At 35.3% G+C, this 13,143-nt stretch overlaps 1 protein-coding gene across 1 annotated transcript in view; it reads right to left on the reverse strand.

The window, feature by feature from the left end:
• LOC145774380 (uncharacterized) overlaps nt 1-13,143 on the reverse strand; it is a 28,092-nt gene that overhangs the window by 11,938 nt on the left and 3,011 nt on the right. The window contains exons 4-7 of the mRNA XM_082585618.1: nt 10,934-11,076; nt 10,140-10,386; nt 8,907-9,002; nt 7,420-7,531 (exon numbers count right to left, since the gene is read on the reverse strand). Of these exons, the coding sequence (XP_082441744.1) occupies nt 7,420-7,531; nt 8,907-9,002; nt 10,140-10,386; nt 10,934-11,076 (598 nt within the window). The remainder of the gene's footprint in view (nt 1-7,419; nt 7,532-8,906; nt 9,003-10,139; nt 10,387-10,933; nt 11,077-13,143) is intronic.

Here is a 13,143-nt window from a genome sequence, read left to right on the forward strand (position 1 = left end):
TAACCTTTCGTGTTTTTTTAATTTATCTGAAACAACACACAGTTATGACATCACAATGACTGACGTAGGCTATAAGATAATCAATCTTCGTCTGACATGACATGATTTAGAATTAAATCCCAGTGCTGCTGCTGTCTACCAACGACAGTGATCTTTGCCACTGAGTTTGCAAACCTTGCGTATGATGCAATTGTCATTAAAATTTATAATGCGAGTGGCAATTGATTGCTTTTTAAACTGCTGCGAGCTGCTTTTCTGAATGCATTTATGAACAGCAATTGTTGAAATTTTGTAGCCTACTTATCGCTGTCTAACCTTCATCCTGTCTAATCTAAACATCGTGAGAAAAAATGGAACAGATGTTGCAGCGTAACCTACAATCAAACTGAATAGATCTTAGAGTGGGACGTTTTTCCTGGTGACCTGAAAAGAACTGCAACTTGTCAAAGATTGTCCAACAGAGATACTGAAAACTCACAATGCACATCTTTCAAATGACCTAAAAACAACATGATGTCTGGCAGCTACCTGAATAGCAATTACTCTCACAATAGGATTTCGGATTAGGCATGCAGTGATTGGCACTGCGGGAGAACGCGTGTGGCCCAAAGCCTGTTCGTTTCATATTTAAATCCAAATGTAAATACATTGTCCACTGGCGTTAAACCGACAAAAGACGATCAACTTTGACAAGTTGAGCAATGTTTTTTGACAGGGTAACTTTTGATCACGGATGGTCTTTTCACCAGTTGTGAATTTTCAAGGCTAACAAACTATAAAGTTGCTTTTTTTCTGCAACTCACTTGCTTAATTTAACGCTGTTTGAGCACCATCACAAATGAAAACAAAAGAACAAAACTTAAAGGAAATCTTTGTGCTCGATAACCACATTTTTACATTAATGTTGTTTGGTAAAATGTTGTGGAAGTACGTTTAACAAAGAAATGTAATATAAAGAGATTCTTTATGCTATAATGACTGATTGCTGTATTTAGTTCCTTTTAGCAAACATAATTTGTACACTGAACCACTGAAAATTAAAATACGGATCCACCGCATGCGTTGTTCATAAAACTAGAAACTTATTTTGTGATAGTGCTCGTAGTTAGTCTCGTCAATATTTTAGCATGATAGTGCCATTTTCTTGACAACATGTTGACTTATACCATAAACAACTTTTGTCCGTTGAAATATCATCTTTACATTCTTCACCAGATGTATTTCGTGAGGTTTTATGAGAAATAAATAAAAAGAATGCCTGTTTTTTTGCTCAAAAAGTGCATTAAAATCACAAAAAGGGGTTCCTGTTGGTCAGTAATGAAAAAACACCTTTTTGTGGTTTGATGCCTGAGTCTCTCCTGAGAGGTTACACGTATGTTTGTCACTGCTGCATGAAGACAAGCATGACCTTAAAAACTTAAAATAAAAAAGCAGAAGTTTTTACTTTTTGTAGATTCGTTGTTGGGAGGAGTTTCAATCTCGTCTTTTCGCAGCCGCTTTTTACCATCGGAAACTTTATAAGCGCTCTTTGCTCTTCTAAGTCTTTTCATGCTGAGTCTTTTAAAGCTTGCTCTGGATGCAAAGCGATTAAACTTTGTGTTTTCTTTTGTTTCAGAATCGGAATAGTCCTCGTTCGGAAGCGAAGGCATACTCGCTGTGTTTCGTTTTGTTGATTGAGATCGCAGCATAAACACAGCCCGGTTTCGGCCAAAAGGAGAAAATAACTTTTTCATTTTTTCTTCCTGTTTGCTAGCACTTTGTAAAGTTTTAATCAGCTTATAAATATTGGTTTTCAATATCTCTGAGAAAATCAAAATATATTTGAAAATACTCTCACAAACTCTTTAAAACATACTTAGCTAACTTTGTTTTGCAAAAGCTTTGAAATCTCAACCAAACCTAGTTTGTTTTATTTTTAGCAAAGTCTACCATTGAAAATTGTTTTTATTGCTATGTCACAAAACTAAGATAAGTGATTTCTAGTATTATTCTTGTAGGCTACAATCCCTTTGAGTGGATCTGCATCTCTTCTGCTGCAGCTCCTAGTCAAAATTATATAAATGTTTGTCAAATAAAAGCTAACGTAATGACTAAAGTGTGACATAATAATTTTTCTGATTCACTTCAACAACATAATTGTTTCCGCCATCACCACATAAAAACATCAGTCAGCTATGCTTCTGAAATCGAATCTAAAATGTGAACCGAGCGTTAAATAAAATGTTAGTTTCACCTTGCATGATAGTTTCTTTTATTACTACTGTATGCTATCGCTAAACTTTTACCAGAAGTAGTCTACTACACAAAACTGCAGCATGCTCACAAAATGCAAGGTGATCCCACTCGCTTTTCATCGCTTTTGTTTACTTAATTGCTTCCACTGCGCTAAGTTTGAACTGAGTGGTCTTATGAATAAGTTCGTGCTTATCAGAGAAGCTAGATACTGAATCAGTGCCATGACAAAAAAAAAGCGTGACAAAAAAATGCACGTTCTACGCTAACCGCTTCAGCAATCTCCAGTAATAAAAGATTTTGACGTCATTTTAAGAGAAATCAAATTTCTATTAACACGTAAGGGCCTAAAAAGTTCTTTTTAAATGCTTTAGTGAGAAATAGATTTATCCAACACAAGTAATGCACAGTACACCACCGTCCTTTCTTGTATAAACAATTAGGCCTGCTCTATTTGGCATTTCAAATAAACAATACCAACATCGTTAAACTGAAACGGTCTTTTGTTGCAAGATAAAATAATAATCAAAACACAGAAATGAGTAAAATTATCAGCTATCAAAAATGAAGAAAACAGATATGAAGATAGAAGAGATAAAAATTTGAAATCAATAACCTACTTTCGAAGCAAAGGTGACTACTCGAAATTTAAATGCAACTAACAAGGTGAATTCAAACACGTGCACACCATATTTGGGTTTGGAAATTATTGGTATTGCACAAGGTTTACTTCTCATTAAAGGCTTTCATTATAGCGATTTAAATGCAAGTGATAGCCTACTTTTCCAGAAATGAAACCACCTGATAAGATTAACACGATTCTGGCAGCAACTCGAGCTAACGCTAGCTGCAGAAGCATTATCCAAAGGCCAAATCTTTTTAGCCCAAAAATAGTCAAAAAAGGTGTGCTGTAGAACGGTGCAAAAAGCATCTGTGCACGAATGCAGTAACTTAAGCAATCTGGGTGCACAGACAAAAATCTAAATAATCAGATTTTTGATTCATTTATTTTATCAGTTACGTGTCCGGAACGAAAAAGAAGTACCAGCTGTCACATGAGATCTATGCTTCCAGCATTTCAATCAACATATCAAGCTTGTCAATGAACTTTCGGCTGAGTGGTGCGAGGTTGTTAGCGTCTACTCAACGCTTGACAGAGTAATGATGCAACACTTATCGAGACAATGTTTCCGTGTCCTGACTCTACACATGATGACATGTTCAAGTTGACTTGATAACTTGGACGAACAAGAGAAATAAGACAATAAGACAGAGTACGACAATAAAAAGAATACTGATTTCCTTGTCATTCTACTTGAGCTAAATATTCCCAACCCCCAGACACCAGCCTGGATAAGTAAAAAATACGAAACAAAGAAAAGTAGCGCTTGTATGGTTCACAGCTTGCATATCAGATTAAGAAAGGTAGACTGGAAATTAGAATGTAGACTCAGGAAGCAAACTGCGCTTTCGTCTTCAGCTAACACGGACTAGAAAACAACCTTGAAGATTTTATTAATATAGCTACTGCGTGAAAGATTGCATTTGTTGATCTTGTTTCGTGAGCGCAATTTGCAAAAGTAGTCATCTGTGTGCAAATTTAAATAATATTAGGCCTAACGTGATTATTTATGTACCATATGCTCACAGTTGAAGTTGTTTAACATTTTTTTCGGTTTTTCTTTCTGTCGTTACCATATCTACAATAATGTCCGCTCACCATCATCCTGATCCATGCAAGCACTTTAAGAATTAGCCTACAACAGAGATATTTCCAATTTTAAAGTAAAACAAAGCAATTGCCCATGCTAACTCATCGTATGAAAAATCATTCGAGCTATCGCGTCTAAAGATTTCTGTGAGCAACTTTAAATCTTACGACGGATTTAATATGCAGTATTTTATTTAAAGTTTGTCGCTTCTACCTTTTTCTTTACTTTTGCTATGTTGCCATGTATTGTTTTCGCTGTGATGGCCAGAGACAAAAGAAACTGAACTGAAAAAAATTCAAGTATTTCCAAGCAACGAAATGTTCAAAAATTTGAATTTCCGAGGTTGTAATAGCCTGTAATTCTGTAATAGCCTACGCGACCTTCCGTTCTTTTGCGTTCGCTATAGTCTCATTGACGATACTGGCGGTAACAACACGATATGTAAATTTTTCCTAAAAGCCACGACCGGTTGCAAGATGATTGATTGGTTGGTCGAAAATCAACTCACGATTTTCCGACACCTTTTGTTTCAGAAAGTTATACGTAAATGTTACCGCAATAATTCTTGTACCAAAGCGTTTTCAAGAATATAATGAGTGCAATAAGTTTTAAATGAAATGGTAATGACCCGTATTTGAATAACGTGCTCAGTAGCCTACGTGCTGTAAACTAAAGTTTGCAAGCGCTAACTATCTGGCAATTGACTCTGCTACTGCTATAAACCACAAGCACAGAAATCAAGAAAAGTTCTGATGTACTTCACGTTGATCTTGTAATACAGCATGGATTGCCATTTGCAATGAATTGTAAGTTATTCTAACGCCATTCCATCACAACGCCTGCTCTATTATCTTCACCAGACAAATTATTGCTTGGAACAGATTGCAATCAACAACTCCAAACTATTTTTATTATAGCCAAACGCACTCAAAAGCCCACGTTAAATTGGATTAGTTTGCCTTAGTCACGAAATGATCTAATTAACAGGGCACCACTGCCATTATTATTTTTTTGTATCAGAGACGTAGCCTCAGGGGCGAGGGGACCAATCGCCCCCAGAAGTTTAAGTCCTCACAAAAATAGGTTTTCAATGCTGTTACAACGTTTTAATGATATTGTATTAAATGTTGCATGACATTTAATAGATATTTGGCTGTAGCCTATTCAGTAGCTATATATTTTAAACAAACTCTTTACTTTAAATAGGCTAATAAAATATTTTTGTCCCAACAAAAACTTTTTCAACGTACTATTAACAGCCTATACCCTTTTTACTTAGCCTTGAAATACGTAACGTTTTGTTATGTATTTCAATGGTTTAAAACATGTGCAGTCCGTAAAATGACAGGATTCTCAACTCAAACTGCCGTACAAATATGTTTTATTGCTTAACTGTTTAAAGTTCGTAGCAGTAACTTATGTATCAAAAATCTAAAGCATGTTTCTGCGTCTTTACTTATATGCAATCTTCCAATCTAAGATATTTTTACCCACTTGACACAAAAAAAGAAGTTAATATTAGATGTTGTAAATTAACGTAAGTTTGCAATTTTTGAATGCCACGTGAGAAAATAAAAAATAAATGTCTAAAGGTCATTGTAACCAGAAACGAGTCATACTTTATTTCCCACAATGCACAAGGCAAAAACGTCGTCACCAACTACATCTAAAAACGCCCACTCCCTAAACTATTCCTAGGATTTCAAGAAGCCAGCCGTAACTGAAGTTGGGCTTATGCAATAACTTCCGCTGTTTCAAAATACAAAATCTGGTATTATTACGACGTCTTTTTACATCACATATATGCAAAACGGGCCCGAGAGCCAGCATACAGTTATTTTGAGCGATTGGTATTGTTATGTAAGCCTACAATATGGTTTTCACGCCCGTTATACCAGCTCTGAGATATAACAAGAAAATAAGTAATATATGACGTCATAAGTACGTCACTGCGGCAGTTGCAACAAAGCAAAGGCCATAAATGATCATATATAAATTTTCTGTGTGGCTAATGATGAAACAAAAAATTATTAATCGAAAACTTTGGTTGCTTTTATGAGAAAGCATGCGCTTGAAAACAGAAACATCTTTGTCTAAAACTGTGTTGGAGTTTTGCGATTTTCTTTATAAATGGAATGTTGCTACATCATTTGTAATTTTAACAGTAAATTAATTCTGCTGCCTAGCAACGGGTGTTACCGTTTGCAAAAGAATTAGGCCAGTTTTTATGACAGCTGTCACGTATGCTATTTTGTGTAACAAAGATTAACACTTGTCGTTAGTAATTTGCAAAATCTGTTATGTCTGTTACATAAATGCATTTTTAACGCCATAAACTCTATTTTAGTCATTGACTACTTTTGATAAAAAAAAAGTAATAACATTTTCCCATTGTAGTAACCATTAAAATTTTTAAGATGATCTATGGATCATAATCTTTCACCAAGTCCAATTAAGAGTTATTTGTTTTTCGCAGTTGAGTATAGCAAGAAGTGACAGCGATAGACATGTGTTTCGCCCATGAGGCTGGGTTGATCAGTATCGCATCACTAATTCATGTTATATTTGTGACATTTTCATTGCCTCATCAAATCATATTAATTGCAAAATTACATCATTTTTTTTGAAAATCCAATTAAAGCTACAATATTTCTCTAGTTTCTCTAAGATCCTAATGTAGAACAAGGTTTTTTTTCTTGCTTGTCAAAGTTGTGTCTATTTCTGAAATAGGTATATACTTCGAGGCAGATTTAGTTTCTAATATGCTTGACGAATATAACCATTCGTAGTTATGCATTTTCCAACTAGGTCTAGAATAACCTCCACTGTATTCATCTTAAAACGATTTCATTGGATAACTATCAGTTTCGTTTACTAAGCATCCTGTTAAGGGGGGTTTTGTTGAAAATTTTTTGATTGATGTAAGGCGAATGTAAAAATATTTCCATAATTTGGCGACCAAATTTGACACTATATCTGAAGCATTCAATAAAGAATCAAAAACAAAACCTAAAATGTCATGTCAAAATCCTAATAAGTTCCCGATGTCATGGTAGTACATTTTGAGGAGGAAACAATCTTTGGTTTACTCTATGTGTTCAACAAAGCGAAAGTTACCTTACGGTAGAACATTATGAGAGGTGAAAAGGAGAAGAGTTAAAGAGTTGATATGTAGTGGTAAGCGGGAATTCAAAACTCTTTTTGAAATTTTTAACTAGCGATCAATAAATGACAAGTGGACACATAAATCTAGCCCACGTTGACCTCAGCACGCTTGTTAAAGCAATGGTTTTTATGCTAATAATGAAGGGAAATGAGTTAACAGAATAAATACCTCTCTCTGCCTCACTACCTTCAACGCACATCCTCGTGGAAACGCCTGCTCTAGCTGACGAGCATCCATTTGCGCAACTGGTAAAGTTTGCCATTGTTCTTTTGTGATAATTTTTTTAAATAGCAACAGAATGGTTATTACCTGATAAAAAAATTTCCTGCTTTGTGTCATTCAACCTTTGACTAATCCGCGAAAGCAACTGGGTCACGTGATCGGTAGTGCTGTATCCGAGTGTTGAATGCTCACGACCGTACTGCAACAAATAATGATATGTATGTGTTAAAAAGTTACTCTGATTTTGCAATATTTCAACGTTTAATTGCAGAAGATACACATTTAAGCTACGCGATTAACATAACTTAACAGTCTCTAAAAATGCTCTTATTGGTATACAATACTCTAACAGGTAGACCTACGCGATTGTACGTCATATAAGACAAAGACTGGCCTTAAACTTAGGCAGAAAATTAAGATGAAAAACAGGGAAAAAATTGATGGAAAGTGGCATTTTCACAACATGTTTCCGGTGATGTGTTGCGAGGTTGTATTTAGACATGTAGGCTACATCTAAGCCAGTAGTTTTGAAACTGTGCGCCATTACGTCGTAGCGTGACATTTAAAAGTGCTAAGGGCGTCGCGCACAATGAAGTGTTTTTTTAACTAATTCTGTAACTGAATAAACACAAAAACTAAAACCACTAACCAAAAACTGGTGAATGAGCGGCATTTTGTCAACAAAAGAAGTGTTACAAAAATTACGTAACTCAAGAGCTTAATCGAAATCAGCTTGCGCTATTACACCATCTCTTGAACTTCAATCGATGGAGTATTTCTTCAGGCAATAGAGAGATAACTTAATAAGCTGATACATAAACTACGAATCGGTGGGATTGTTGTCACAAAGTTGTGTTTTATATCGCATTTAGCAAAACAGATGTTTTTTTCTTAAAATTTTTCAACTTTTGGACGAAATAACTTTTATTCAACTTAATCGCTATTCTTTTTCGTTGCACATCAAAAATAGAGTTTTATCGACATTGCCTGTTGAACTGTAATTTGTCCAAAAGAAAGTTTAATTCCAAGATTCTTCCTGTTTTTCATATCATATTAAATGGTTAATAGATCTACCCCATTTAGATAATACCGCGTTACATATCAGGCTATACTTTTGCCCTATATTGTATGTGCAAACTAGTATATGTTTTACCATCACTACAATAATAAAGAAAAATGTATGAAGAATGAATGTAATGAAAATAAAAGCGACTATCTCGTACATTTTAACAAGATTTAATCAAGTAGATTGCAGTAAAAGCAGGTAAGCTCACACATCACATTACCTCAGTCTCTTTTTTGTTTTATTATTGTATCAAGAAATAAAGTTTGTCAGTATGCTTTTTCACAAATTAGTTCTTTGTGCATCAAAAGATCAGAAAAATTCCTTGCGTTGCAGGAAAAAAAGAACCACTGATCTAAGCAGTAATTTTGGGGTTTTCAACCGCCCTCACACTCATCATGTCCGCTACGTCCAAATGTTTCATTCCCACATTTAGATAACTGTGCATGAAAATTTTGAAACTTTATCTATGGGTTAGTTTTCCATAAACCTTCAAAATATTTATTTTTACCCTGATGGGATAAAACTTTAACAGGCTTTCAGGAAGAGAATTGACTCCTCCAATGATTGATAAAGAACGATTCAAGTTTGACTCCCGGTAAAATTCCTAAAAAAAGATGATGTTATTCGCTTACAACGCAGACAACAAATCAACCGTTTTTTCACATCGATTCAACGGATGTATACTTTGGATCCATCGTTGTTAAAAAACGTTTGATTTGCTGTCTGGCAAGAGACCTGAACAAAAAGTAGTCTTCTCAGCCATGAAAGTTTAGAAAATGACAAACATTTTCTAACTCTAGAAAACGTTAGCCACACTGTAGTCTTTCAGTTTTTACAATAGTTGATATTACATTATTGACAACATATCACATAACAAAAAACTAGAAGTTAACGTACCGGATATCAATTAGCCTACAACTTTAAAAAACAGTATCATAAAAATAGAATCGGTAAAATCCCAACATGCTTTAAAAAAGTATAGTAACTTAATTACTCAAAAAGATTTGCATTGGATTCTTTGTGTATTTTCGTAAATAAACAATAAATCATGCTGTTAGTACGTTATGGTTTAAAATAATTATACGTTTCATTCCGCTGGTCTATGGAGTGTGAGTAACCTCACGTTTTTCCTCGTTTTATACCAACATTTGAATGGTCGCATATTTTGTTTTTATTTTATGTCGGCGCTTAAAACCATGTATAGTGTACATTCTTGCAAATCAAGTTATAAGTATCATAGGATCAACAAAAGTTGCACAAATACGCAACATAAGGAAATGTCGGTGGCATCAAAAATCATATTGAAACTTTTGCAAAGGATGTTGCCAGCTAGGTAAGAAAGGCTTCGTGAAGTGCTGCTACGTGGTACAATGTAACTGATACATCCATTTCGGTGCCTGCTTGGGGACAGTAAAGATGACTTGTCCATCAGTTTGTTTCGCCTTGCCACATCTACAGATTAGCGAAAAAGCGTATCACCAGTAAGGTTGACTGGGTGTCAAGGAGGTGGTTTTGGATAGGAGTCAGATAATTTAGAAAACCGGAGTTTTTCCAAGAAACTGGACGATTATATCACACATTTTTCAAATCCTTTTATTATTTTTTTAGAGTGACCCATTTGGGGGAGTAAGGCCCTTCAATGGTAATGAATCCAAATTATTTTCTCAACAATCGTTTCTGTACTCATTTTAAGATAATATTGCAATATTTAAAATGAAAACAATAAAACGAAGTTTATTACCTTCTTGGATAGATTCGAAATATCTTCATCACTGAAACTTGATCCCAGAACAGTAGAATTAAAGCCTTCGCATACAGAGCAAGACAGCGAGTTCGATCTCAATTTATTTTCATTAGTGCTCTCCTGTGGCTGAATTGAAGTTTTACGACAATCGCTAAATGGCGCCTTTGAGCATTCTTCAGCTTTCTTTGCAGTCGTCGGACTGTTGGGTATTTCTTTGTGTTCGGGAATGGCTTTCACATCCCATCTGAAAAGAAAATGTGTTTTAAATTTCTAAGAACACTATTTATCTTTTGCTTGAAGGCACAACAATAAAACAGTATTCCCCCATCACAACATTCAGCTTGTGTTTCACAAACCCGAGTAGTTGATAATAATGGAGTTGACCAGCTTTCTTCTAGTTTGAGATAAACTTGGTAGAAACAGACAAAACAGGAAACAAATCAGTATCGTGACCCGCAGTACTGTTAACAGGGGGGTAACCTTTCCAAGGGGGGTGTGAACTTAAAACTAGAGGACCATGATTCAGGGCCCGAGAATCTCGTTCGTACCAGGCCCAAATCAGCCTCTCCATAGCCCTGCCCAGACAGCAAAAACCCATTATTTTTACATTGATTCAACGTTTGGAGAAGTTAAATCAATGTAAAAATCATGGATTTTGTTGTCTGGGTTTGTCTGCATGTAACTCTCTCACACTTTCTCTTTGGACTCAATCTTCTTCAAAAAGAAGAGACCTTACGAGATTTGCCATTTTAAACAGTGCATTAAAAATATTTTGCCACTAAGCCACTAACCTTAAGTTTTGAATTTCAGAAAGAGGCCGATGTCTTCGCCTTGCACGTCTTGTATTATTGATACCTTCGCTAGTTGTCGCTACACACCAACTTTTTTCGGAATCTAGACTAGAGATCGAATGCCTCGGTGTGTCCCTTTGACACTAAACAATAGTTGTTCCATTGATTAATTGAAATACGTAACAACACAAGTAAAATACAAGGTTTCCAAACACCTACAGCTTTTTTTATTAAACTTGTAAGTTATAAAAAAGCTAGAAGCAATTTCAATTGATTGAGGAAATTTTATCCTTGGAATGACAAAAATTCCTTAAGATCTCAATTCCGACAGTTTTGGATACTTGTAATGTAGAGGCATTGAACCACCGAAGCAGGCCCGGTCGTGGAGATTGTTAGAGTAAAGTTTCTAATTGTTGGAGTGTTTGGGAGGAAACTTATTTCATCTATTAAATGACGCTAAATGGAGAGCAGTCTTTAAATGCGTTGCTCAAGCGCACTTCTCGAGTCGAACCAGTGCCACTCTACCGATCATGCAGTTTGTCCTTGGAGACCTTGTCTGCACATGTCACTAGTTTTGTTTCAACCAACAAAACTCTTAATACACGTTGGTAGAACATTTGAAAATATCAAAGTGAGTAACGAAAACAACAAACTTTCCATAATAGGAATTTTAAAAAAGCCATTTATGAATCAATAAAACAGGAAGATGTGATAATAAAAACCATACGAAAATATAGCTTTACGCGTTCAAAATGACAGACAGCTGTTGCCTTGAACGCGCATGCTAAAGCGAAGCATTCGACCTCTATTTAACCACGTCAGAAGTGGAAGCCATGCCACTTTTAATACATACTGACTTCGATTTTTACTCAACCGTTAAAAGAAATTAATTTGTGTCAAAAACAAAAGCAAATTGATTGATTCAAAGTTCATGGAAACACTATCGATTTGCCAAGGTATGACAGACGTTTACGGATTCAATCAACTTCGTAGGTAATCCAATTGTTCGCTAAAACTAACCGTAAGGGAACAATGATTGATGCGGCAAGGCCTGTTTTGTTTCCTAAATGAGAAAGTAAAAAAATATCAAAACATCTGTTATTGTTATTGTGATCACTGGTGCATAATTAACAAACTATTAACTGAGAATTAGCTACCAAAGAACGTAGTGAATGAAGGTCAGATTAAACAAGAAGATAAGGATAAAAGCAATTGCCAAAAATCTGCAAATCGACTTTTTGGTTGAGAGGTATTCGATCAAATAAATTTTTCATAAGCGACACTGCGTCTAAGAGGGGTTCAACCTAAAGAAAACTAGCCTGCAATAGATTTATCAAATCTTTTTGTAACTTGAACAGAATATGAAGAATTACATCATATAAAGAGGCCCAGAAAGTCGAAGAACATGCCACACATAACTTACTTTAACTATTGTGTATTTTTAGCAGTTTAATGTTGCTGTTTTTTTGCCGGTAATAGTCATCGGTACGGGCACAAATTAGTCTCTCAACGGCCTGTATGTGAGTTCATACGTGTGATAAAATTTTCTTGTCCTTAGGAACATCCAACATTTTCTGTATGGCCTGGCAGGAAACTAGGCTTGTACATACTTGCTTTAGATGCGTGCTTCTTATCAGCGCGATCATATTTAAAGCATTCTATTGAAAAAACTAAGATTATGAAGGCAACAATTTAAATTGCCGATGAACAGTTTTTGTGGTTTTTGGAAAAACATGTATCTGTATGATGTATTTCTACTGCACCAGTATTGGAATGATGTTCTACCTGGGTAGTACATCAACTCAATAAACAGAGTTGCAAAAGTGGTTTGGAAACACCACTAAAAGGCTTCAAAACAAATACGACCTTTAAAGAAAACGCGTATCAACACAAAAAACACTTTTATGACATTCCAATTGAGTCAAACAAAACACCCCAGCCAGTGTAGCGTAATAGCTGGTTTTACCATAAGGAATATCAAATTAAACGCCATAAAGATATGTGATGTATTAACACGATTAGAATGAATTTTATGGCACGTGTAAGCTAATGAGTAAAGTTATGTTGTAAAAAAATCGGTCTTTTTCGTCTATCACGTGACTCATACAGCCAAGCATGAGAACATATTTTATTTTTAATGTCGTTTTTAATGGTATACGCACAATTGCGTTGCGCTACACACAACCAAACAATAATCATACAATTACGTT

Source organism: Aplidium turbinatum, chromosome 7 (genome assembly GCF_918807975.1).
Source record: "Aplidium turbinatum chromosome 7, kaAplTurb1.1, whole genome shotgun sequence".
NCBI classification, from domain to species: domain Eukaryota; kingdom Metazoa; phylum Chordata; class Ascidiacea; order Aplousobranchia; family Polyclinidae; genus Aplidium; species Aplidium turbinatum.